Raw genomic sequence first — 27,966 nt, forward strand, 5'->3', positions numbered from 1 at the left:
AGAGCCACAGACTCCACTGCGGTCTCACTACTACTAAATAGTGGTGGTTTTAAAATTTTCTATTTTTACCGCACTGTTTTATCAGGACTGAATATAAAACATTTTAAACTCTTGTCCATCACTCTGGTTCATGAGAGCTACAGGTAGCAGAAGATCTTGAGGCAAACCCTACCTCAGCAGGTTTTCTTTAATAAACCCATTCAGCTTTCTCAGTCTGTATTTCCTATGAATACTATGTTATGTATCTGGACCACCAGTCTGTGTCTGCTGGGGTCCTCACTTGAGCTGTGGTCTCAGCCCAAACAACAGTTACCCCGTTTGCTTTCCAGAGGCTGTTAGAGTCTGCTATAAATGATTAAGTTGTGTAATTGGGTGTTTTGACTGCCACTCGAGCTGCTCCGGGATTAGAAGTGGGAACCCGTTGGCTTGAAAGTCCTCAGTCAACCAATCATGAAAGCTTACTTTGCAAATGCAGCAAAGACTCATCTTCCTTTCATATTTAATTTTAATTAGATGCTTTTTTTTATATTGAGTCAATCAGTTTGATTGCAGCTTTATAAACTGATTATGACTGAATAAAATATCTGTGGAAAGGGATTCACCGGCCCAACCTCTGGATGTACATTTATATAATTCCAAGGTGAACGTGACTTAATTGAACATTTTAGAAAGCTAGAACGGCAGTTTGCCGTCTTGAGATGTTTGTAACTTTCATTTAATTAATCAACAGATTGTAGATGTGTTCGTGTTGCCATACGGAGAAGCTTAAGACATGAAGTTGTGCTGACTGTAGTTTCTCTCAGAGCTGATCTGGTGGTACTTTTGAAAAGTACTTAAAATACATGATGTTTTAGAAAACAGCAGTTCTGAGAGGGGAAAATGTTTTGATGCGACAAACTGGCATCATTGGTACAATTTTTGTTTACCTTTGTATTTTGACATGGGATTTCAGCTGTTATGCATACATTGCTGTTCATTTTAATCAGTAACAGTAACCAAAAAGTGATGCAAATGGGAGTATGTGGAGAACACAAGAGTATGTGCATTTTATTTCCAGAAACGCCTGTCTTTAAACATGATGAAAATGAAACCATGTCTGGCCTCCCAAATGATGGTTGTTTATTTTATATACATCTGACAGCAGAGGATTATGAAATGGATTTGTCATGTGGCAGTAAGACTACACCTATTTGATTTTTTAATCTGTATTTTTTTTTTTTTCTCTGTTTTTGTCCAATCACATATGCACCACTACAAGGAGAAGGTGACCGGACATATCAAAACATTTTAGGTGTCTCCCGGCATCTGTGCTCATCCCTGTACTTTTGTGTGAATATGAGGAGTTTGAAGAGGTCAGCCGACCAGTTAAAGTGCTGCCTGTGCCTTTTTAACACTGCCTTATGTATTAAGTTGGCATTAAAACCCTGATGCTTCACAATCTTTTTGCTAGTATTTTTTTCGTCCATACTTACGTTTTGATAGAAAATCACTTTTTTTGTCATTCATTTATGATGTGAGTATTTGATTTTATTAAGGCATTTTTTAATGAATAAAATTGGAATAATTTGTTGGGTTGCTGCCTTTTTTGTGATTAAATTAGGTTATGGTACTTTTATGAGGTTTATTTAAATTTGGTGGCTTTAGTCAAAAATATTAATAGAACATGTTAAAACACTGGAACTAGGTAGCACTTGCATGAAACATGACCTGCATTCTGCCAACGACCAAATAAAAACCTAGATCCAGATTTAGGAGTATTGTAAACTATAGTTCAAGTGAGTGCAAGACAATCAGTATAACTAACTGTAGCAGATTATTATCTAGACCATCTGTTTTCTGTTTGTCATCAGACATGAGGTTTCAGCTCCATCACACTAATATCCATGAGGAAGTAATGTTGAGAGATGAAAATCACACAGGGCTGTGGTGTTTGTTTAATCAGCAGCTGCTGATTAAACAAACAGTGACTTACAGTAACCTTACCAGCAGCTTGTTCCACGAAGCTCGAGTAATGACCTATTTGTTAAATGATCTTTCAGATCTGATGTGATAAGTCCTGATCTAGGGTTACAAAAAGTCATTGTCCATAAAGCTATACTTTTATATTGTCTTTACAGTGCAATAAATAGATCCATATATTCATACATTTTGATATTGAAATCATAAAATAAAAGTGGCGCAGTGGTTAGCACTGTCGCCTCACAGCAAGAATGTCGCAGGTGCGAACCCCCGTCGTCCCGGCCTTTCATTTATGATGTTGCCTCACAGCCTTTCATTCATGAGGTCGCGGGTTCGAACCCCGGTCTTCCCGGCCTTTCTGTGTGGAGTTTGCATGTTCTCCCCGCGTCTGCGTGGGTTCTCTCCGGGTGCTCCGGCTTCCTCCCACCGTCCAAAGACATGCAGACTAGGTTGAATGGTGACCCTAAATTGTCTTTAGGTGTGAGCGTGACTGGTGGTTTGTCCATGTGTGGCCCTGCGATGAACTGGCGACCTGTCCCTGCCTTTCGCCCGATGTCAGCTGGGATTGGCTCCAGCCCCCCCGCGACCTTGTACAGGATAAGCGGTTGACATGGATCATAAAATAAAAACATTTTATATTTGGCCCTCTTCATGGTAGACATATTGACTTGTGACAGCAAGAAGAGCACAGGTATAGATCTAATAAATTGCAATTTGTGTAATTATTAATTAGACATAAGCTGAAAAAAAGACGTACACACACCACCTTGTCATTTCAATTCAAACAATTACATTGTATTGACTTACATTTATTAGGTTTAACCCAACCAAAAAACAAGTCTCAACCCAAAATGTAATGGTTTACCTTGTGTGACACAGCTTGTTATCCCACATAGGAGGTGAGTTGTTGTGTTTGTGTGAACAGATTTTAAGTAGGCTAAGTAGCCTACAGACACAACCACCAAACATTGACCTCAAGCCCTCAAGTCACTGTGTAAATCATCAAACCACACACTTCATATATATCACTAAGCGTACAATATTCTTACACAAGCATTTGTAATTCTATAATATTTATTACATTATACTATACTAATACTATATTATGTTTTATATTCTATGCTATAATGCTATAAGATGGCGATGGGACAGTGGATAAGACACATGCCTCTGGTGTGGTTATATGTCCCTGATATTTAAATCCCCGTCAGAGTATCATTTCCTCATTAGCGCTCTGAACCAGTAGGTGGCGACATAATAAGTTATCCTTGAATGGGAGCAGCTCGTTGCAGCAGGCAGAAGAAGAAGCTGCATTAAGGGAAGTGCCGCAGTGTGTTCAGCTCTGTGGTGCTGCGTAGATGTCAACCAGGGTTTTTATCAGCTAATCCGAAGAAACATACTTCATTGTTTTTTAAACTATACATATAACGTCACAAAATGGCCACTGGTAAGTCAACGTGTCTTTCTGATTGATTGTGAAGTTTCTATGTATTGATTTTGTGCGGCTATCGAAAAGTGGGTCAAATAGCATTGAAAGCTAAGTTAGCGGCCAGAAGCGAGGCCAGAAGAAGGGCTTCGTCTAATTCCTGGAACAGAGCTCATATTTCACCAGCGCAACCAAAGTATCTTTATCGGGTATTTGATTAAACGTTGTGTTCATAAGGTTACTTTATGATCACACTGCTAATGTAAATACATACCCACAATTGGCGTAGTAACGTCATAAATGTCGCAGACTGAGCAGGGCCTTGTCGCGGCTAACTTTAGCTACCATAGCGAGCATGAGTGTGTCTTTGTTTATACCGATGCTGTTTCCCTGCTCAACCGCACACATTTTGCCCCACCGGAACATATATGGTCTTAATACGAGTTGGCAACATTGGCATTTTAACAGTTTATTGTAAAGCTACTTGTACCGAAAATGGACCGCATTTGTAAACCTGTGTGCCCTTTCAACATTTAGCCGAAGCCGAGACCAAATTGACCGCCATTTTTCCTGGCGTGGTGAAGGAGGGCCTGTTTGCGTGTTAGTTAGCTCTCCTTCTCAAGAAAGCTTCCTCCAGGCTAGTAGCTATTAGCTGCTTAGTCACCTTGCTATTTAACACACTGTTTAGCAAGTTAGTTCTTCCCGAGCAACGTTAAACTGATTTATTTCTGTTTTAGATTCGGGATACGGCGGCTCACAAAGGTAACAAGGCCTTACTTTAATTTCCTGTTCGTGGCTGAGTCGTTGTGCACATTCCTATTCAAAGCGTGTTTAACATATAACTGAGCTAGATAATTGGTTTTGAGTGCACCAAAACCGGAAAGCTAATTTCTTTTCCAATGTGTCTGCAGCTATGGATCATATAGTGGTCAGCCGGGCGGGCAGGTAAGACCCACATTATTATAAATCTGTTAGCTGTAGGTATTGTGCTATTTAGTTTTGGCTTTTTCATTAAAAGCTGTCTAACTGTTTTGCCCCCCTTTTGGTTGACAGGGTTATGGTCAAGGAAATGGCAGTGGCTCTTATGGGGGACAGAGTTACAGTGGCTATGGACAGCAAGGTGCAGCACAAGGTATGTCTATTTATATCAAGACATTTGTGGAACAACAGGGATTGGTCAAACCACTGTACATGGCATGGATGCCTCTTAAATTTGTTAAATTCTCCTCTAAAATGTGACCTTGCTGTGGGGTCTACAGTTAATCACATTTTGATAAGATGTGTTGCAGCATATACCAGAAGATAATTAAACTATTTATTTATTTTTAAGTTCTCATCTCTAATTTCTTGACAGACGGTTATGGCCAATCTCAGCCACAGAGCTATGGAAGTTACGGTCAGGACTCATCTGGGTAAGATGCCAATATCAATTTCTTCAGAGACATTAAATTGTTCTGGGTTCTGTGATTTTTCTGCAACATGATTCTCAACCTTAAATCTGAGGTAGGCAACGTTAAAGAATTAACAAGGGATATCTAGATTTTGGAAAACACACCCCCTCCCTCCAAAACCACTCCATCAAAACATATTATGTGCAGTAAGTACTGGGGCAGGGTTTGCTTAGGTAGTTATTTCATTTGGACGGAGTGAAATGATTGGCTGTACTTATTACATGCCTGTGACAGCTACGGATACCTGGATGGAGAGAGATATAATTTTTTTTTGTGTCCGAGCATTTGATTTATTGAAATAAGAGAATTTCAACAAATACCAAAATGCTTCTAAAATTGCCTACCACAGCTTTAATATAATGCAGTACAGTATTAAAGAATTTAAACCAATAACTTGAATGTCATTAGATTAGAAAACTAATACGCTTTTTAAAATTTTGTCCTGCCTGCCTGATTTGAAAGAGGATTCAAATATTTGGCATCTCTGTTGTGCTAATGATTTTCCTACAACCCACAAGGTATGGCGATAAGTCGACGTCTTATGGGCAGCCAAGTTCCTATGCTGGCCAGGGGCAAGCAGCAGACAGCTATGGGCAGCAAAGCTCCTATGGTAGCCAAGGGCAAGGAGGTGGCAGCTATGGAAGATGGAGTGAAAGTACAAATACCTGGATCTTTTAATATGGACTACATCTGCATTCTAGTCTTAATGTCAGGTCGTGTATCTACTCATGAGATCTTTCTTTGCCCAGGTGAAAGTGGTGGTCAGGGTGGGCGGTTCGGACGTGACCAAGGAGACCGTTCAGAAGGAGGGGCCTACAGAGGCCGAGGCCGTGGTGGTTATGACCGTGGTGGTTATGATCGTGGCGGTTATGACCGCGGTGGATACGACCGTGGCGGAAGAGGTGGACCTCCTGGTATGGGGTAAGTTGCATAGTGCCACTGCCCCCAAGGTACCTCTATACACCTTAAAATATGAGACGTGATTCGTTGTAACTCAACACATCACTCATCAACTACAAAACATCCACATAGATAATTTCATCTGCTTTATGCTACAGATCCCCAAACTCTGGTAATGTGTGTGTTTATTTTTTTTATTTTTTTCTTTTGTTTTCCAAAACCTGATTCATCTATAGTTGTCACAGATCACATTGGTAATGTTCACTACCCCTCTGCATTGTGCTCCAGGTGCCTGAAACTTGCCCCCCAAAACCTGATTCACCTGAGGTTTTTACGTAAGACATACTGGTCTTAAATCCACATTGCTGTTAAGATCAAGTGATGGGTACTCACACATGTGGTGGTTAAGTAAATGTTGTTTGACCCTCTAAGGATGTACTTGTTTTTGGGGTCTTTAAAGAAAAGAAATGGAGACTGAACATGCCTGCACAAATGGGAGCTTTAAAGGCACCAGAGACCTAGTTGGACAACCATATTATCCCAGACTTTGGGACGGGTTTAGTATATTTTGCAACAGAACAGTTGCCAATTTTTCCATCAGCAAGGGCATAGTATCATTTTCAGAGGCTGTACAGTATCTAGTGAAATTAAGAGCCGTACCTTAACACGTTTCTTTAAGGAGAATAATGCAGTACTAACTATCATAAGTACTTTAAGCATGGACAAACCTGTGCTCCACACTAAGATGCAAACTATGGTCCGTCCGCCCCCCATCCCCCCAGGTTAGCGCTGTCTTTGAAGAGATGAGTTAAGGTACCCACTACTTTCCCTCCTTGGGTTTTTTTTTCTTCTCGAGACCGGCTTTGGTATGATCTTAAAGCTCCACATGTTGGTGAACTTAAATTGTTGAGCCAACCGGTACAACGTTTTTTCTGTCTGTTGTACATATTATATATAGCCATAAACCATTTAAAAGAAATCAAAAGTTTATCTCCAGCAGCCATACTTTTGTTTTGTCGCCAGAAACTCAATTTTGTTTCTTGTGCGCGGAGGACCACATAATTGAACAATGGAAACTACTGAAACGATGTCCTTAGACCTGGAGCCACATCTTCAGCTGCTTCACATTCAACAGGTTTCATTCAAGTGTTGTATAATTGACAATGGAGAACATGTGTGTTGTGTTAACATGGATCTACATTTTATACTACAGGTGTTCAGAGTGATTGAACTTAAACTTGGACCTCAGATAAAGGATCTCATAAATGCATTCAGTGGATTGCTTATCCGTTGCTACACCCCTTCACACCAATTTGGCTTATCATGTTAAAACAAATTCCGCTGGTTTTCCAGCACTTGGTATTCAATCTGGCCATGTAAAGAAGAAAAAAGTACCAAATTCTTTGTAAATGGAGACCCAGTGACATGTAATCATTGTCTTCCCTCGTCTGCCTGATTGTTCAGTCAGAGCTGCCTAGTCGTCTGTTCATTGATCTCTAATGTCAAAGACTAACGTATTCCTCGTGTGAGACATTTCCACCATAGTCGCACACCCTGGCAGGAGTGCATACTGATGGGGATGTAGGGGAGCTTTGAGCTCTCAGTTGGGACAAAGGAAAAGCCATCATATCTCCAATTTTTCCTCTGCAGAGGTGGTGACCGTGGTGGCTACAAAAATTACGGTGGTAAGTGACGAGCATCAGAACTGTGTCGGTGGGGGAGGAAAGAACTTGAGTTAGCAAAAAGAAAACAGGGGATTTATAAAAAAAAAAAAAAAAAACAGTGAATGCCACCATTTTCATGTCCAGATCCCAAGGGACTCCACCTATTATTCTTAGCAGGATTTCTCATACATGACTTCAGATATGGTAAAGAACATGGAGCCTGAGTTGTAAAATAATGGTATTGTTGCATGAAGACGAGGGCTGATTGTAATGTCAGAGGTGTTCCCAGGACGAAGAAGGGAAAAACTTTCTAATTCTGGAGACATTTTGGTGGTTTTCATTTCTGGTGTAAGCTCAAGAAAAACAGAACACTTCTGTTCTTGTTGCAAGGTGTTGGTATGCGGTGCAACGGTATGGAAACACCCATCAGAGAGCTGTAAACATGGACATTGTTTAATTTTCTTTATCATTATGCATTGATAGGGACAAAGTTAATAATAATTTGTGTGAAAGTGTTTAAGGTCCCCTTGCTCAAGTCGTCTTTTCCATCCTCTCCTCTGTTTTACAGGCTCTCGAGACTACGGCTCAAGGGATGAACCAGGTAAGTCTTTTTTTTTTTTGCTTTTTTTTTTTTTTTTTTCATCACATGATTAAATAACCATGTACTGATCAATCAGTCCTACTCTATCCAGTCACTGTAATCTAATATCAGAATGTCTATCCACTTTTTGAAATTGCTTGATGGCACAGGCCATTTGGGATGACTTTGATGTGCCCTTACTTCAATCTATTGGGAATCTATCATCTAGAAATGTGTAACTTTACAGTGTTCCTGCAGCTCCTTTAGAGTCTTGAGATCAAATCAAGAAAATAAGGTCATAAATTGTCTTAAATTTACCGTAAACTGGATTTGGGTGTTAAATTTGCAGATAGTGTGTTTAAGGCTGGCGAGAAAATTGACTATCGTAACACATCTAATTAGTGTGTATTATGTTTAAGTTAGTTTTAGACAATGTGAGACCCCTCCCATTAATTTTTATTTTGTTAGCTACAAACCTTGACATCTGGCTGTGTCATTTTGTTATCGGCAGTTGGGGAGATGCGAGTTTAATGAAAAGTGGTTGTAGGGAGGTTCTGGAGGTGGTTAAGTTCACGTCGGGCACCGTGGGGTGAAAGCTGCTGAATACCACGAGTTTTAAAAATGTTACAGCGGTATTCAGTGGCTACTTGTGGGGCTATATAATGCCTGCATTGTTGGCATGTAGCAGACTTGAAAGTTCAGAGTCCCTCAACTTCTGGACAGTTGACTTTGAGCAGTTTTGTCACTGCCAGAGACACAGCGAGCAGGCACTATTCACTTAAATTAAATGATGACATATTGTAGTATTTGTCGCTCTGTTACCTGATTCGGGAATATGCAAAGTAATAAACCTATTATAGGAAACTCCTCTCTATCAAAGAAATAGTTTTTTGTGTGGTCTTAAATTGTATTTGTTGAGGTCTTAATGTCTTAAAGCATTGAACTTGATTAAAAAAGGAGCCACAACCCTGCTTTAACAAAAAATAAAGTTTCAAGTTTTGATCATAAATTGTAATGAACTGAACATGGATATTCCCCAAACTCCCAGATTGGTATGCTTCTACAATAAGTCACCAAGAGTAAATTTTCCTCGGTTTCTCATAGATTCATATTTTCATTCATGTGATCAAGTCTTGTCTCCTATCTTTCTTCTTCAGATGGTGAGCAGGACAACTCTGACAACACACCATTTTTGTCCAGGGACTGGGAGAAGATGCCACCGTTCAGGAAGTCGGCGACTTCTTCAAGCAAATTGGTATCATCAAGGTATTGAATTAGTCTCTTGGCATGTTAATTAAATTATATTGTAACATGTATCCTAAGGACTTGATTAACATTTGCTATTTCTTTGTGAGCTACAGGTAAGCATCAACATATCGCACATCACAGCTTCATAAACATTACATGTACTGGTGTCTAAATCCAGCGCTTCTTCTTAATGTGTCCCTGACTTTAGATTTCTTGATGCAATCTTCAATTTCCTGCTGGTGTGGTACTATTGTACATTAACTATCAGGGAAAGCATCCTCATTGCCAACGGCTCCAGGTCAGCCCTATATCACCCTTCAAACCATAGACTGTGTATAAAAAGCTTCAAACTTTCCAACCAAACCAAAAATGAGCCATGTTTTTCATAAATAAAACCTACTCTTAGCTCTCTGAACTTACAATATTAAAAGAAACTTCTTCTTTAAGCAAGTCACTAACATACAATGAATATCCAATATCCAATGAAAATATCTAATGAAATGTGTCCTGCATCACAGAATCAAAGGCTGGTGGGTTTCTCATCACTACGTCTCAGCTTTTCTGTCCGGTGTAATGCTGACATGGTGAGCAGAGGAAGATTAAAAATCATAAGTAACAAATTAAGAAACAATGAAACGCCTTTTGTTACTGTTAGAGAAAGACATATCCATAAAAAATGTTTCTTTGTAATAATAAAATTCCTCTGTTTCACAACCAAGGCCAGATGGGAACCTGTACAAGACATTCAGGAACCAGTTCCTTGCTTACTTCTTGTACCAAAGTAAGGTCAAAATACTTGGGATAAGTACATGGTTGAAACGTTTCTAAATCATACCAAAGCGTGATCAGTTTTTCTTTCATCTGGAACACGCAGGTTTTGTTCAGTGTCTGCAGTGCTATTATCAGAGCGGGTGTCTGTACAGACTGCGAGCTCTGGGAGAAAGACACAACATGGATCTGACCGTGGGTGAGATAGACTGTAACACACCAAGGACATGGAATACAGACGCACTGAGCATTTCATAATTAAAAATATTTAGTAGCACTTTTGAGAACCATGTCTGGGGCTGCTTGTCGTCACTGCTGTAACGACAGATGCATAAGTGGGAGTAAGAAAAAAGCCAAACACTTTAAACTCTTATCTGCTTTCTATTTATAGAGGGATTTCAGTCGTGGATGTGGAAAGGGCTGACGTTTCTTTTGCCCTTCCTCTTTTTTGGTCATGTGAGTATACAGTCTGTGACACAGAAGGATTGAAACTGATCTTGAGAAATTTCCTCTAACTACTCCTTAGTTTGCTTTAAAAATCATGCTTTGTCATGGTTTAGACTGGATGACACAAAAAACGCTGATGTCATTCTAGACGTAATGTTAGTCTGCGTATTTAGGTAAGTGGTGGAGAGTAAGTACAATTAAAGTACAGTCTTGAGGTACTTTTCATTTTATACAACTTCATATTTCTTACTCTATTATATTCATCTGACAGCTAAAGTGACTCTTCAGATTAAGATTTTATATTAACAATGATGATACATTTATATAATACAACACAAGATCAAACCAGTGGTTCCCTGCTCTTTTGTTGTGTGGCTGCTTACAAAAAACAGTGTCCAATTGGGATTACATTTCAGTGGAAGAATATTCCCCAAAATACAGATTTTTGAAGCAGAATTGAGTTTTTTCATCTTTCCTACCCCATTTATCATCTCACGACCCATCAGATTTATCTTGTGACCCTTTGGAGGATGCCCACACCCTAATTCGGGAAGCACTGGACTAAATTCTATACAGAGTAGTAGACATGTTAATACATCAGTATTAACAATCTAATAATGTATTACATAATAATAATATATCAGCTCCAGGGATAATTTTCTGAGAATACTTCTGTACTTTTACTTAAGTGCAATGATTTTTACTTGTGACAGAGCATTTCTATATTGTGGTATTGGTTAAGCAAACTTATCTGGAAAACATCTTAACCTTTAGTGTGTCTTGTGTTCGTGCAGATGCAAACTATATCCATTCACTTTTAACAAAACAAAACCCTTAAGTCTCATGTTTTGTCTTGTAGTTCTGGCAGCTCTTCAATAGCCTCTCTCTCTTCAAAATGGCTCAGCTCCCAGACTGTAAAGAATGGCAGGTCAGTGCTTTCAAGGTCACCAATTTTCATATTGCCACGTTCCTGCTTTTCAAATGTACTGTATCTATTCATCTTCCATCTACACGGCACTAATACCTCATTATTTTCTTACAATGTACAACTAGAGGGCTTACTATTTGTATGGCCAGAACACTGTGTTCACATTTGATCAGATATATTACTGACATTCTACTGTTACATTATAATGTATTTTTGTATCTATTTTCAATAGTTTTTCTCTGTGAAATCTACCTGTATAGAGCTACACTGTATTAAGCTTCCTCACATATTGTTCTCTCTGTTCCACGTGATGCCAGGTCCTGATGTGTGGTCTCTGCTTCCTTATTCTGTTCATGGGAAACTTCTTCACTACTGTCGCCGTGGTCCGCCAGAAGCTGAAGAGCAGGAATCAGAAACTAAAGAATATGTGATATATACTAATAAATGAAAAAAAAACAACATCTCTACAAAATGGTGTCTTACATGTTCCACTGCAAATTAAAACTCATCATCATTATTGCCATCATTAACAATATTTGTCGTGCTATTATCTTATAAAATTATTATAAGTCTAATGGCAATTATTACAAAATATGTACAGTAGATACAGTAATATAAAAATTGTGTTATAATGTGTAATAATCGATCACCACTGAGGGTAGATTATGATCCACAATACCTCCATGTTCTTATATTTATATAATTATGTAATTAGTAAAATTACATAAAAATGAAAAATAAAAGAAAATAAACAAAAGCACCCTCCAATAAAGTATATCATCACACCATCCTCTGTGAAGCTGTTTTTAGTATTTCTACATAGTTTGTGCTTGTGCATAGGTGTGTCTGAATCTGTCTGATTCTATCCCTGCCCTTTATTCATTTGTTTCAAGTTTGGTCTCTAAATTCAGAGTTTCCCTGCAGGGATTAAAAAACCACATCCCATTTTATGTCATTATGTTTACTTTAATCAGTTATCTTCTCCCTGTGTTTAGCTAACAATGCAAAGCATTGCAGCCTTAACAGAAGACCGGGTTGTAGCTTGGTTCATTCACTCATGTAATGTATTTAAGTATAATTTTAAATTACTTGTTATTACTTAAGCACATCAATTTTCTGTTATTGTACTACTTCACTACATTACAAAGGAAAATGCTGTATTTCTTACTCCACAACGTTTACCTAAAAGCAATAGAAACTAGTTATTTTGCATATTAAGATTTTATATACAAAATCTGTGATGAGCATTTAAAATAAGACTTGTTGTAGATAAAACTACAACACTGTGCTATAAATGTACCTGCCTTCAAATGTTTAATTTAATACAGGAATATTAGCAATAAAACTTAAACTATGAAATGTCATTCTGCACAATTGCCCCTGTCAGTGGTATATTACTGCATATCACTGCATCATTATTATTGATATATTAACATGTTAGCAGTACTTAAATGTTGTCATTTCAAGGTGGAGCTAATTTTAATGTTACACTAGATAGTTCATTATATAACAATGCTTCATATTTCATAGTGATTAGTTTTAAATTTCAATCTGAAAAGTAACTATAGCTGTTAATTAAATGGAGTGGAGTAAAAAGTACTGTAAAGTGGACATTTCCCTGTGAAATACATTGGACGAGAGGTATAAAGTATAAGCCAGACGCACAAATAGATAGAGTACTTGATTAATCCCAGTGGGAAATTGCAGAAAAACAATCCGCAAACATAATAAGGATTCACAAAGAGGTACATAAGAAGATAGAAATACAAAAACACATAAGTTCTTAACTAGAAATCGAATTAAAACTAAAAAATTGTAAAATACTAATAAAATTGATAGTGCCTGGTAATATTATGTACATGGTTAATGCATGTCCAGTAGATACTGTACAGTATATTGTTATTTATTGATATGGCAAAGTGCTTCATTGGAATTGCATAAGTGAGTATTGGAATATCTACAATGAATATATGTACACACACACACACACACACACACACACATACACACACACATACACACACACACAGTTAAGATACAAATACTAATAGATAAAGTTCAAAATTGTACTTAGGTACATTATTTTAATAGCTCCACTAAGTTACTCCTGTGTTGCCAAGGGTCAATATACTCCCAAATGATTACCATTACCTTTGATACCTCGAGTACATTTTGGTGTTACTTGTTCTGAACTTTAGTAAGACTGAATGCAAGCCTTTTTCTTATAACAGAGTATTTTTTTAACATGGCTTTACTTTTTCTTTACAACAACCACATGGGTTACTGCACTGTCAAACATATGTGCTTAATTATGTCAACATAAACACCCTTAATATTTGATGAGTCTGCCTCTCAATCTGTCATGGATACACAGTTTGTCCTGCTGCTTGCATTACATAACCATGACCCTTTGCCTGCTGCACCTCAACAGTTATTTGTCATAGTACAAAAACAGATAACTTCTTAACTAGAGATTGAACTAAAACTAAAAAGTAGTAAAATACTCTTAACACAGACAATGATAGTGCCTGGTAATATTATGTACATGGTTAATGCATGTCCAGTAGATACTGTACAGTATATTGTTATTTATTGATATGGCAAAGTGCTTTATCTGAATTGCATAAATGAGTATTGGAATATCTACAATGAATATATGTACACACACACACACACACACACACACACACACACACACACACACACACACGCACAGTTAAGATACCAATAATAATAAGTAAAGTTCAAAATTGTTACTTAAGTAGCTGCACCAAGTTACCCCTGAGTTGACAGGGGTCAATATACTTCCAAATGATTACTATTACTTTTGATACTTCAAATACATTTTGGTGTTTCTAGTTCTGAACTTTATAAGTATTTTTATAACATGGCTTTACTTTTTCTTTACAACAACCATAGGGTTTACTGCACTGTGAAACATATGTCCTAGGTTATGTCAACATAAACACCTCTGCCTCTCAATCTGTCATGGATACACAGTTTGTCCTGCTGATTGTATTACATAACCATGAACCTTTGCCTGCTGCACCTCAACAGTTATTTATCGTAGTGGGTTATCTTTGTACACCGGTCCAAATTGAAATAAAATGAAAAAATAAACACGCTTAATTTCTTTGAACCATTTAAAATCACAAACACACCCGTATCTTCTTAAAAAGAATATATCCCTATGCAAGATTTATTTGGTGTTGAAAGTGCAACAGTCCTCTCCCCCCCCGCTGCCAGGACCGAGTTGGTTTGATCCTACATGGCGTAAAGTTTCCTTCCGTGTTGAGCACAGTGTCAGCCTGGCACAAAAGAGTGGAGGCAAAGGTAAGCACAAGACCTAACTCACCTTTTTAAAAGGTTTTACATCACGCTGTAGTCTGTGGCAGTCTGGGGGAATTACACGTCAGCGATGATAGATTAACACCGGAGCTTGAAACCTAAAGTACAGAAGACATGTTCATCTTTTTCTTTGAACCATTAGCTTAAGAGAAATGCTGACTCCACTGTTACGCAAAATGAGGCTAACTTATAGGTCGTTTCTTAGCATGTGTAAAATACATTAGATTTAATTAGCTTTTGTACCTATCAGATATCACCCAACACTGTTTAGTTTCTTAATTAACATGTGTATATGTATTTTTAACAGCACATTGTTTTTATTCAGTGTTGTCACGGTCCAGGGAATAGCCAGGGCCCTAAGTTCATTCCCGCTGGCTATCCTTGTCATTTTCCTCGTTTTATCTAAAGGGGTATTTCTTAACATTAAAACATCTCATTAGCAAAACTAGTTAAACTGGTGTCTACGTTTCATGACGTTGGGCTTCACACACACGCTGTCTGAAACCGGTGCTAGTATCTCGACTGTTGCAAAACTGTTCAAGTTGAGCAGAAAGAGGTGAATTGTGAGGGTGAACTCCAGTGAACTTCGGGTATGTCTGGTTCGTTGATCATTTAAAACCCTAGTGGGACAGCTATTGAAATGTATTTAACTTGGCAACTAATCAAACTCTCACATGATTATGATAAGAGTTAACCAGGCGTTGGCGTGAAGTTGAACCTACAGTGTAATGATACATAGTGTGTCTGTCAACTCTGTGGCTTTACCCACTGTGTCAGAGGTATTAGGGATAGTGTGAAAACAAGCAGACTGTTATTTTGAACAACTTTTAAATTTGAAGTGAACTTGATCTATCAGGTAAGCTCTTGTTTTCCCTCATGTATTTTCTTTGACAGGGCAAACGTGTGTGAGAAATAAACAAAGAAAAAACAGAATTAGTAATTAAATGTGTAGTTATCACATCAAAGGTTGCCTATGTTGTTAGGTTTGTCTGTAACTTTTAATATCCATGTAAAACACACTGTGAACTGGAGAGAGGAGGCACTTGTGTTTTCTGTTTGGGCTGCTAATTAATCCTGCGGGGAGGTCACCAAGGAAAGTAGGTATGGATACTATATCATAACAGACCGAAGACTGAGAAGTGATGTAGTTTGCGGCCATTACCTTTTTAGCTTCACGTCAGTTGGCAGTTTATTAGGTACATCTAGCTAAAACTAATGTAATATTTATTCTACCCTTACTGATATAAATGGGGTTTTAGCTAGGCGTACCTTACAAACTGGAAAATATAGCATCCATACGGAGCAATCAATAAATTGGCCAGGCAGATATATTGTCTAATGTAAGCTCATTGTGAATATATCTGATCTGTACAGAAATGCCACTTGCATGTTTAGTTTATTTTACAGTTTATTTTATGAAATGTTCCACTTATCACAATTCTTTAAAAAACAAAATCCTTATCACATTAAGTGTTTATGTTTAAAAAAAAAAAAGACTATTGGCTAATGTATTGTTATCAGACTTTTAAAACGCTTAAACATCTATCAGCCTTAAACATCCAGCATTGGTCAGGTGATATATTTGGTTTAGGGCACAATTGGATGCTATTATAAAACTAAACAATTTTGACAGACCAGGTAAACATATTGACAAAGCTACTGTCACGTTAATTTTAGTGTCTGACTTGGTTTGAAATGCTTGTTGTCTGGTGATTATTAATCACCTATCACTGATTATAGAAAATGCTCCAGTAAATAATGTCAGACATTTAGTAAAAGATGGTCACACACATTGCAGTTCACTTTTCTGTGGAAAATATCTAATTGTTCTATTTGTGAATCACCAGCAAGTGTTTGGTACACTGGTACCTCTGTACATATAAGTTGAAGTGGTGTGATTTAACATATCAGTGAGTCAGCAGTCTAGTGTGTACATGGCTGTGTCATTCAAACTCTTCTCTAGTTGAGTCCACTTCAGATTTAAAAAAAACAAAACAAGTCTCATTGTTTTCACTCCTTGAACCAAACTGAAACTTGAGCGCTCAGAACATGAAGTCCTTTCGTGCTCAGTGTGAAAAGAGCCGCTGTTGTTGGTACACGACAAGATAAACTTCATGGATCGAATGCAGCGGGTTACAATGTTAGAGAATAGACTAGAACCAAATGTCCAATAATGCTTGCATAAAAGCTGCCATTGTATGATATGGCAGGAAGAATACTGCTCACACTCACGTTAGCAGTCATAGTTCTGTGCAGCAGGTTAACCAGTTTTGTTCAGCTGGAATTTTAACCAGAGGCTTAATAGATTTATTATTATTTTAATAAATGCAGATTTTAAATTACAGCTTGCTGTCCTTGCAACTTATCTTAAACACATTCATCACAAGTTGAGAAAAACAAACAATATTCGGTACAAGAAAGGCATTTGATGGCACATATTATCCTAATCTGTGTCGTTTATATAACCATTATAAAGATAATGATTAACTTATAAATAAATCTATTGGAAAGTTTTTTTCTGTATAATAGTGAAAAAATAACATCCCCAGAGTCAAAACTAATGTCTTCAAACTGTTTATTTAGTCTAATCAACGGTCCAAAAACCCAAATGGATTTATTATACAATCATATGAGCTGGAAGTGGCAAATATTTGCTCCACTCGATAAATGGGGGGAAAAAATGATTGACTAGTAGACTGGTCTAAAGCTGTGTTTTATTTTGTCTGCATGTAGTGTCAACTATCACAGACATGGATGCTGAGACCCCCACCCGCACCGAGCCCATGGCGGATGAAGAGGAGTCTCTGTTCAGCAACCTGGACCTCTTCCTTTTCTCCCTGATTGTCGGCCTTGTCATTTATTGGTTCGTGTCCCGCAAGAAGCCGGAGCCCATCCCTGAATTCAAGAAGCTCGACACACCGTGAGTATCTGTCATGGTGTACCTGGGTTTAAATTAAAACATAGTTTGGAGGATAAGCAGGTTCCAGTGTAGATCTGACTATATCTAAATATATTAAAATAATGAAGGCTGCTGCGGAATAAAGAAACAAGCTGTGTGTGTGGTCATGTTTTGTCATTTATTCATTTTATCTTGGTGTAGTAAGAGGCTATTTATTTAATCAGAGTCTTCATTAGAGTATATTTACTTGTAGATCAGTATAGGTGATCCAATAATCTGCCTGTGTCTTATTACATGATAAGAAATTAGACAGAAACGAGTACAGTGGGTCGTCAAGTTGTCACTAATGTGCCCTGAGGCAAGTATGTGAGAGTGCACGGCTTAGAGCTTGTAAATGTTCCACTAGAAACAACCTTTGTGTCCTCTCTCCCTGTCCTGTTCTCTCCTTTCATCACTTATCAGTGGAGTAATGGGGGCTTGGCTTGATTTCAATGGACTCTCCATCCATTGGTCACATTTCTAAGTCCCTCCCCAACCACATCACAATTTCTTTGGTCACCAGAGTAAAGCCACGGGCCAGCAGGAGCTGTGTGGCCGAGGTCTTGCCTGGTTGTGAGAATGGAGACTGAGTGGGGGCCATTTGTGTGAAAACAGGAGGTCTGCTAGAAAGGGGGAAAGACCCCCGTAGAGCATGATTTGCTTTGGGAGGATTGTGTATCTGTGGAGGGAGGGAATACAGGAAAGGGAATATGGAGCAGCACAAGCTAGTCTCCCCTCCCCTTAAAGGGAGCAGTGATTACCTAACTGTTATGAAGGGGGCGTAGTCTTCCATGTCTTTCCTGTGCTTTTGTTTTTGGCCCTGAACCCATTTTGAAAGTTCCCTGGAGAGCAAACGAGGAGGGCGAGCCAAGCTCCTTTTGTGAGTCCTCTCCAAAGGTGGAAAGTTGAGGCAAAAGACAAGCAACCCTTTCTTTGCCCTGAGTTACTTACTTTTTTTTTTCATTCTTCTTTTCCCCACTCCCCTGTTTTTCTTTTCAGTTTGGTGTGTGCATGTGTGGGCTGAGCTGCTCTGCCATTGGAGTAGGGCCATGTCACAAATGAAATCCTTTTATGATAAATGAGGTTACCATAGCAATGACATTCCCCTCTCTCCTCCAGTGAGATGGGGGCGGGGGATCCTTCAGGGAAAAAAAGAAAAAAAGAAACTACCATTCACAGCTCTCCCCACCGAGGAGTCTCTCTGATAACCAGCCAAATTCTCAGAATGGATCTTATGGACTTTTTCGTTCCCAACACCTTTCAGACCGGAGAGGAAAAGGGGCGGGGATAAGGAGGAAGGCATTTTCAGCCCGAGAGTGTTTCAGTGTGTGTTTGTGAGTCAAAAGTGTGGGTCTGCAGCTCAGCTACGTTTTATGGGAAAGTCAGTTTCCCACCATTGTGTCCTCAGCAGTTGCCAGACACTGACAAGGCTTGTAGGGTGTGTGTGTGTGTGTGTGTGGTGGAGTTTTCTGTGTGTGGAGACCAGACGCTGCTGGTTTCAGAGGCAGAGTTCAGATCGTGTTGGAGCCTCTGAGGTGAAGGCAGGCGGCTCTTCCAAACCTGCGAATGTCCTGCTGCCTTTCTGGACTGCATTCGTTTTTCCATCCTGTGGTTGTGGAGTCCTGCTTTTGATTTTGAGCGTGGCGGTTCCCGGCGTGGCCTAGCCAGTAGTGCTAGTGGCAGTGGTGAGCTACAGGGCTGCATGCCATGGGCTGTGTCTTCTCCCTGCCAGAGGACAGGAGAGATGCTGCTGAGAGGTCAGTAAAGTGTTTGATTTACTGCTCCGTCTAACGCACAATAAGAGTTTTCTTTTAATGACAGATAATTGTTAAATCCTGCTGTTAATTTTGATAGCCAAGTTTTGCTTGACACCTTGTAAGTGATAAGTCAGTAGTCAGTGGTGGCTTGTTTCCAAAGTGAGCTCTGCGCACACAGTCATTAACTTGTTTCTAGCATAAACTGTCAAGATAGTGTTTTCACAAAGCCTACAACATTCCCAATAGGTTATGTAAGAGGTGGTCATAAAATGCATTCGACTACAAACATAATTTAATTATTGGTTCATCTGCCCCCCCACACTTTTTCCACAAGCTCTTCACATGCTGTTCAGTCACTTATGATGTTGCCATCATTGTCTGCACATATGTCCAGCCTTGTTTAATCAGTAAACAAATGTAGAGTAGCATTTGTTAGGGGGGGAGTGTTTTAAATTAAAAGCCAGGTTGCAAAACAAAAAAACAGGTGTGAGGTGTATCATGATCACCTCCACGTTTGACAGAGCCTGTGTTGCAGAGCTGAAGACTGAACCGATTCAGCATTAGAAAAGGTTTAGTTCCTGGATGGATTCATGAATGGAAAGTTGATTTTGACAGTATATACACATGCACTTGCACTGTAAATACTTCAGTGACTAAACGCCAGTGTGCATGAGAAAGGAAATGATGTCCAAGATTATGAGCCATTTGCGTGTTGTTAATTATCTGCTAACTGTGCCAGTTTGACTCTAAGTAACCTATCAGAATATTATTAAATAATAGTTTGTACTTGGAGTTACAAAGATGGGGTTATTAATCAAAACATATCTTTTGCTGTATTTACTACATGTTTAATTTTACACACGCTCAAGATAATTTTAAGCCTTTTGTCGGTCACAGTTTTCAGATACTGCATAGATTTTTAACTCCCAGCTCTTTTCGAATGATGCACAGAAGATCCTTCCTGTTGAGTGGCAGCGGGGCCGGTGAGTGTCTCGGCTGATAACATTTCAGACAGATCCTGCCAAAGCTGTCAGGAATGCTTCAGCTCGGGGGCAAAGGCTTGTTTCAAATTTCAATAAGGCTTTTACACTTTGCTTCAGAGTTAGCAGTCTGTATAAACCACGGGGGCCCGTTGTTATGCCACGTCGGGCATCAGTCCCACATGCCTGCACACCGCCGTGCTGTGGATGGGTTCTGTAGGTTGGAAATTGTTTGTGTGAGAGACAAAATGAAATCAGATGCTCTTAAATACATCCAAGGTGAAATATAGCAAAAGCATGTATTGTCTGTATTTCTCTAAGCTTTTGTGGCTATCCTACAGTCCTTGTCTGAAAATATATTCATCTGGCATACTGTTTCTGCTTGTAGTTATGTGCAGCCGTTTTGTTCCTTTTTCAGTGCAGACAGAATTGCAGCTGTTCCCTCAGACCTTTTGATGCTAAGGGAAGCGGCGTTGCCTTTAATTTTGCTTGATAATAGATTTTACTGCCCGTGCCTTTTTATTTATTTTTTTCTTCAAACCCTGTTTGCACGTGTTATTTTGATCTGTTCCCATCCATTAATTACTTCCTGGATAAACCTGAATCAAATTACCATTGAATTACCACGAGGGGCCTATTGCATGCTTATGCTTAGTAAGTGCTTGTGATTACGGTCTGCATGACTAGCGCTTGTGTGGCTGCTTAGTCACCGCTCTGCTTCTCCTGGATGTTGTAAGAATAACTTGGAATAGACGGTTTTCCCACATTGCCTAAGTGTTGGTTGCAATATGTTTATTTAGATGCTGATTATTTAAAAATCTGTTCATTCGGACTAAATGATATGGCTGAAATCTATAAAATTAAGCTAATACAGTATTTTTCAGATATTATTATTTATCACAATGTGGCACCTTAATGAAAACGTTTACGCTTTTACGCATAAAATAATCAAAATTGATGTTTATGCAATACATCAGACAAAACTCACACACGTAAAACTCAAACTAAATAATTCATTTTTCTTAGTTTTTAGTATGTTTAAGTATGAATCATTAATTTGGAAGTCAAAGGAAGTCTGTAAATGATTTTGTTTTATCGACCAGTTCTAGTGTATTGTTGAGCTTGTTTGAACCACATAACCCCATGGGACCTTTTAATAACATAGCATTACCTTCTCCTGGTTCATTAGTTATTCCGTCACCTTTTGCTCTCTAAATAAAAGAACGCTTGTGGCGTGAATCCTTTTTTATTGATCTTCCTGGCCTCAATCTGAGCTTTAAATGCTCCACTGTTCCCTACCTGTTGTTTGGTCAGAGGTATAATCTGTGATCTGGACATCAACGAAAGGGTCAACGCCCAACAGCGAAGTCAGAACACAGATTTGGAGCCTTCTGCTTGTGATCGAGTTAGATCATTGAGTCAAATGTCTTACTAACAAATCAAATCTGTTTTGTTTTTTCCAGAGCACCCACCACGAGAGAGACAAGTTTCATCGAGAAAATGAAGAAAACAGTGAGTGATATTTTTATTGTTTTCAGTCAGCATTTCCACATTTCATTTGTGTTACAGGTCAGCAGTTTCATTTCGCCAACATATTGTCGATAAATTCTCCAGGAGCACTTTTTGTTGCTCTTGTTCCAAAACATGACTCAGGGTTTTAAAAGAAGACTGTGAGCCATCACCATGAGACAGTTTTTGTGTCCCTTCACCGCATGTTGATTGACCTTGAAGTTGTTTCCCCCCTTAGTAAAAACCTGTTTGATGCGCAAGTTAAAATGCTTAAGTTCGTTTCAGCAGATATTTTGATTTATGACCTGTAGGCAGAAAAAAAAACATTAATTAAAATGCTATGTTGTTTTCCTCCTCTTCTTCTGCTCTGTGGATGATGACTACAATGGCCTCCCTGCTTGACAATATGCTAGATGTTCTAGATTTAGAAACACTGTTTTGACTGACTGTTTTCAAGCCAGCCTTGACAAAAAGACTTGGTTTTGAATCATGTGGTTTTGTTGCAAATAGTTCAGATACCATGATGGTGGCAGAAAATAACTTTTGGCCCCTAGTGCTATTTAAATTTGTCTTTTTCTTTGTTACGAATTATCATGGCAACATTGTAGGCAAGGATAAAAATTTCAAAATCTTTCAAAATATCTACAGCATCTGTACTTGACCATTGCCTATGTTTCATAAAGTAGCCCGTAGAAATGAGAAATGGGTTAGCTTTTTATTTTAGTTTTTAAATGCACCGTATAAATGTCTTTCCATAATTTGTAACCAGGGCAAGAACATCATTGTGTTCTACGGCTCCCAGACGGGCACAGCAGAGGAATTTGCCAACAGACTGTCCAAAGATGCTCAGCGCTATGGCATGAAAGGAATGGCTGCGGATCCAGAGGAGTATGACATGGTAATAGGCATCAGGGGAACAACATACAAACCACAGAATTCTTTTGGACGTTACTCATTATAGCTGCCAGTAAATGATTTGTGGTCGTGTAAAAAAAGCATCACTGCAGTGCTGAAGAAGTCACACCTCAATGATGACAATCTGAAACTTCTGCCTCATCCAGACTTTTGTGAGTTTGATAATATAATACAGATTCTAAATGAGCCAAATAACTGCCAGGGTAATATGATATCTGCTAATTATAAATTCACTGCTCTAAAATAAAACATGTCCATGGAAGACCCAAGGACAGCACACGCTCATATCGACACATATTTCAAACAGTAATACAAATTGCACAATATTATGACCTCAGGCTTTATCCAAGAATGTGTCGCAACACTGCGGTGAGAACAAGTAGTAGAATAGATAATATACTTTTGATTTGTTAGTAGTATGTAATAACTTGCAAGCTCTTGAGGGAGCCGGTCTGATATTCAAGACAAACTTCCTTAAAATGATGAGTCCTTCAGTGCTCACTGTCTCCGATTCTGATGTCTCCATTTTCCAGGGGGAACTATCCCGTCTGTCTGATATTAAAAACTCCCTTGCCATATTTTGCATGGCCACCTACGGTGAAGGAGACCCAACAGATAATGCCCAGGACTTCTATGACTGGCTGCAGGAAAATGATGACGAAGACCTCTCCGGGCTAAACTACACTGTGAGTCTTTACGCTCAAGTTTAAGTATACACGAAGTCTTTTCAAATTCTTTCAGGCTTGTAAGGCATGCTGAGAATAGGATAACTTGTCATAAAAAGTAATTTCATAGGAAGTGCGTTGCCCATTTAGTAAGAAAAACACAAAGCACTAAAGGGAAAGCAAAATGCATAGTGTGCATGATGTCAGTGACCAGAGATTGTGTTACATTTGCTGTTCTGCGTGTGTGCGAGCTTTGTTTCATGCAGCCAAAAATAATTTTGATTATCAGTTACACTCAGTTATTTCTCAGTTAATCGTTTGGTTGATACAACATCATAAGACAGTGAAAAATGCCCATCACAATATCCTAGCGTCCAATGATATTGTTGTTTTGTCTGACCCAAACCCCAAAATATCCAATTTATTGTAATTTAAGACCAAGAAAAGCAATTAATTATCACATAAGAGATTCTGGAACTATCAAACATTTAGCATTTTTGCTTAAACTATTAATAGTTTAAGTAATTTTTATCAAAATTTGCAGATTAATGTTCAATTGGTTAATGGACTTAGCAGCTTGTGTTTTTCAATGTACACATTTACTGTATAGCTTCTGTTTTGCTCGCTGCCTACCCCCTGCACTATAATGAAAGGTGATTCCGTTTTTAAAGAATGCAAATGATTTCCATTTGATATTTTTTAGAGGTAATGTTGCAGATTTTGTTCACTATTTCTGCCTCACGCTACGTCAGGTTGCATGTCTGTCTTTTGTGTGCATCATTAATGAAAGGGCTTTGTGTTTGCGTGTGTGTCATTGTTGGGATGCAGCGCCTCTGGCCTCATTTCAGTGAAGAACTGTGTTGTAGGAAATCTAGTTAAATTCTTGGGCACAGTCACATCCTTCCTCCCGTATTATCTATTGTCTCTCTGGTCTGTATTAGAGCAGCTCCATACATGACAGTCACTGAGAGGTTTGCAGGGCCTCTTATAAGACATCAGTTTGGCCTGTTGTTTTCATTTTATATTTTAGAAGAATAAATTGCCTGATGACAACAACTTGATGATATGTTCACCCTTAAACTGAAAAGTAGTCAAATATCTGCACTAGTTAATTAATTTTAGATTAATAATGGCAACTTTTAATAATTGAAAATCATAAGTACTCTTATTTCCAGCTTTTGTTTGTTTGGTTCAGGATTGAGCCAAGGCTGCTAACTCTGTTCTGTCTCCAGGTATTTGCTTTGGGCAACAAGACCTATGAACACTACAATGCAATGGGAAAATATGTTGATAAAAGGCTGGAAGAACTTGGGGCCAAGCGCATCTTTGACCTTGGTTTAGGAGATGATGATGGCAAGTAAGTGACCTTTTAGCCTTTGACTTAACATTTCTTTGGATATTGAAGTGTTCAGTGCAGCACAAATAACTTTGTTACAGTGAGGAAAATAAGTATTTGAACACCCTGCTATTTTGCAAGTTCTCCCACTTAGAAATCATGGAGGGGTCTGAAATTGTCATCGTAGGTGCATGTCCACTGTGAGAGACATAATCTAAAAAAAAATATATCCAGAAATCACAATGTATGATTTTTTTAACTATTTATTTGTATGATACAGCTGCAAATAAGTATTTGAACACCTGAGAAAATCAATGTTAATATTGGTACAGTAGCCTTTGTTTGCAACAGAGGTCAAACGTTTCCTGTAGTTTTTCACCAGGTTTGCACACTGCAGGAGGGATTTTGGCCCACCCTCCACACAGATCTTCTCTAGATCAGTCAGGTTTCTGGGCTGTCGCTGAGAAACACGGAGTTTGAGCTCCCTCCAAAGATTCTCTATTGGGTTTAGGTCTGGAGACTGGCTAGGCCACGCCAGAACCTTGATATGCTTCTTACAGAGCCACTCCTTGGTTATCCTGGCTGTGTGCTTCGGGTCATTGTCATGTTGGAAGACCCAGCCTCGACCCATCTTCAATGCTCTAACTGAGGGAAGGAGGTTGTTCCCCAAAATCTCGCAATACATGGCCCCGTCATCCTCTCCTTAATACAGTGCAGTCGCCCTGTCCCGTGTGCACAAAACACCCCCAAAGCATGATGCTACCACCCCCATGCTTCACAGTAGGGATGGTGTTCTTGGGATGGTACTCATCATTCTTCTTCCTCCAAACACGGTTAGTGGAATTATGACCAAAAAGTTCTGTTTTGGTCTCATCTGACCACATGACTTTCTCCCATGACTCCTCTGGATCATCCAAATGGTCATTGGCAAACTGAAGACGGGCCTTGACATTTGCTGGTTTAAGCAGGGGAACCTTCCGTGCCATGCATCATTTCAAACCACGACGTTTTAGTGTATTACCAACAGTAACCTTGGAAACGGTGGTCCCAGCTCTTTTCAGGTCATTGACCAGCTCCTCCCGTGTAGTTCTGGTCTGATTTCTCACCTTTCTTAGGATCATTGAGACCCCACGAGGTGAGATCTTGCATGGAGCCCCGTCTGAGGGAGATTGACAGTCATGTTTAGCTTCTTCCATTTTCTAATGATTGCTCCAACAGTGGACCTTTTTTCACCAAGCTGCTTGGCAATTTCCCCGTAGCCCTTTCCAGCCTTGTGGAGGTGTACAATTTTGTCTCTAGTGTCTTTGGACAGCTCTTTGGTCTTGGTCATGTTAGTAGTTGGATTCTTACTGATTGTATGGGGTGGACAGGTGTCTTTATGCAGCTAACGACCTCAAACAGGTGCATCTAATTTAGGATAATAAATGGAGTGGAGGTGGACATTTTGAAGGCAGACTAACAGGTCTTTGAGTCAGAATTCTAGCTGATAGACAAGTGTTCAAATACTTATTTGCAGCTGTATCATACAAATAAATAGTTAAATAATCATACATTGTGATTTTGGATTATTTTTTTAGATTATGTCTCTCACAGTGGACATGCAATTACGATGACAATTTCAGACCCCTCCATGATTTCTAAGTGGGAGAACTTGCAAAATAGCAGGGTGTTCAAATACTTATTTTCCTCACTGTATGTGTAATTGCGTGGTTGGCAATATGATATTAGAACAGTCTAACAAGTATTCACAAACAAATGTCAAGATATATTACTCGTAAAAAAACAAGCACACAAAAATGTATTACTTTTGAATGAGCCATTTCTGTCTACATACACTGTGGGTCCCCTTACATGGATGCAGTCACTAGATTGAATATACAAAGAAGAACAACAAGTAATGGTAGTAGCAAAAAAGGCAGTGAAGAGAGAAATAGATGTGAGAGTAAGCTACTCATTGGGATACGAGTACAAATCCATTAAAAGAGAAACATAAATGCTGTGTGGCACACCTCGATAGCGCCCAAGCCTACTTATATTTGTAGAATGTACATGGTTGTCATTGTAAATAAGAAGTCTAATTTGTTGCACAAGGGTGAATTCAACTGTCTTTCTCAGCTGACTGGCCTGGTTTTGTGTTTCAGTCTGGAAGAGGACTTTGTTTCATGGAGAGAGCAGTTCTGGCCGGCCGTCTGTGAGCACTTTGGAGTTGAAGCCTTAGGAGATGAATCAAGGTTCATTATTGCTTTCAATTACTTTGTTTTTGTCCCCATGATTCTTAAATTGTCTTGTCTTCACCCTCAACAATCTTTCCTCGCACTCTCACTCTTTACCATCTTATAGGTAACATTATACAGCGAACTCACAAACACATTCACCTTTTACTTCAGAACACATGCGTTCGATTTAAAGGTGGGGTATGCGATTCTGGAGTTATTCAATACCATGATATAGAGTGAGCAAAGACACGGCAAGTAATGTAACTAACGTTAGCTAAGTTGTGTATCGGCAAACTGTCGCTAAAGTTGCAGCTGCGAAGCTAACATGCAGAGACGGTGAGACAGTCCCAGAGCCAGCAAACCAACTCCAGACAGCGATACTCACAACTCTCCTCCTTCTATAGCTAACACATCAAATCAAGCATGTCTTGGTAAACTAGAAAGTAAGCTGAATGTCTGTGGGTAAGTCATTTAATGTTACGTGACACACAAATCGTGACTGGAACAGGGTTGGAATAGTGGTCCACTGTACTACTTTGTTTCCCATTAGAGAGCCAGGGCAGTGTACACACACTGTTTTCTTTTTCAGCGCACACACAGAACAGACAGCTAGCGGACTGTGAGGAGATGTTCGCTGAATTTGACAAAAAGACGTACTGGATTAGAATCGCTGACCCCGCCTTTTAAGTAACACATTGTCTCACATGAAGGTAGTTTTTTCACATGCCTATTTTTCAGTGAGCGAAGATGGCCATATTTTCAGGTCGGCTGCAATTCCTTTAGTAGAAAGACAGGCAGTGAAAGATCCTCGAGCCAAAATCTTTTTTGTTTTCTCTTTACTTCAAACATCCATATCTTGACTAAGACTTGTTATATAATGCTCAATCAGGACCTGGTTTATGGTAAACATCACCTTACATCTGTATGTGAA

General features: G+C 39.0%; 2 protein-coding genes across 5 annotated transcripts; both read left to right on the plus strand.

Moving 5' to 3' along the window:
• Positions 1–3,250: 3,250 nt before the first annotated feature.
• On the plus strand, positions 3,251–11,834 carry LOC119887485 (PE-PGRS family protein PE_PGRS16-like). 2 transcript variants are annotated; one of them, XM_038698277.1, is made up of 17 exons: positions 3,251–3,406; positions 4,123–4,147; positions 4,297–4,330; positions 4,439–4,517; positions 4,740–4,797; positions 5,355–5,491; positions 5,586–5,757; positions 7,387–7,421; positions 7,969–8,001; positions 9,138–9,246; positions 9,437–9,526; positions 9,747–9,812; positions 9,948–10,009; positions 10,103–10,195; positions 10,388–10,452; positions 11,303–11,371; positions 11,689–11,834. In XM_038698277.1, exons 1-17 carry the CDS (start codon positions 3,397–3,399, stop codon positions 11,800–11,802), a joined length of 1,251 nt encoding a protein of 416 aa, XP_038554205.1. In that variant the 5' UTR covers positions 3,251–3,396; the 3' UTR covers positions 11,803–11,834. The 2 variants fall into 2 exon arrangements, with proteins under 2 accessions (XP_038554205.1, XP_038554206.1); XM_038698278.1 differs by lacking the exon at positions 9,437–9,526.
• A 2,671-nt stretch (positions 11,835–14,505) lies between these two features.
• On the plus strand, positions 14,506–27,050 carry LOC119887484 (NADPH--cytochrome P450 reductase-like; the record flags this gene model as incomplete). 3 transcript variants are annotated; one of them, XM_038698276.1, is given in 7 exon segments in its annotated part: positions 14,506–14,704; positions 17,453–17,639; positions 21,858–21,906; positions 22,673–22,801; positions 23,352–23,504; positions 24,716–24,840; positions 26,961–27,050. In XM_038698276.1, coding segments are annotated over 6 exon segments (716 nt in total), but the record flags the coding sequence as incomplete, so codon positions are not given.
• Positions 27,051–27,966: the final 916 nt, after the last annotated feature.

The sequence above is a fragment of the Micropterus salmoides genome, unplaced genomic scaffold (assembly GCF_014851395.1).
Source record: "Micropterus salmoides isolate LMB-PRFRI ecotype aquatic unplaced genomic scaffold, ASM1485139v1 Ms_hic_scaffold_4193, whole genome shotgun sequence".
NCBI classification, from domain to species: Eukaryota; Metazoa; Chordata; class Actinopteri; order Centrarchiformes; family Centrarchidae; genus Micropterus; species Micropterus salmoides.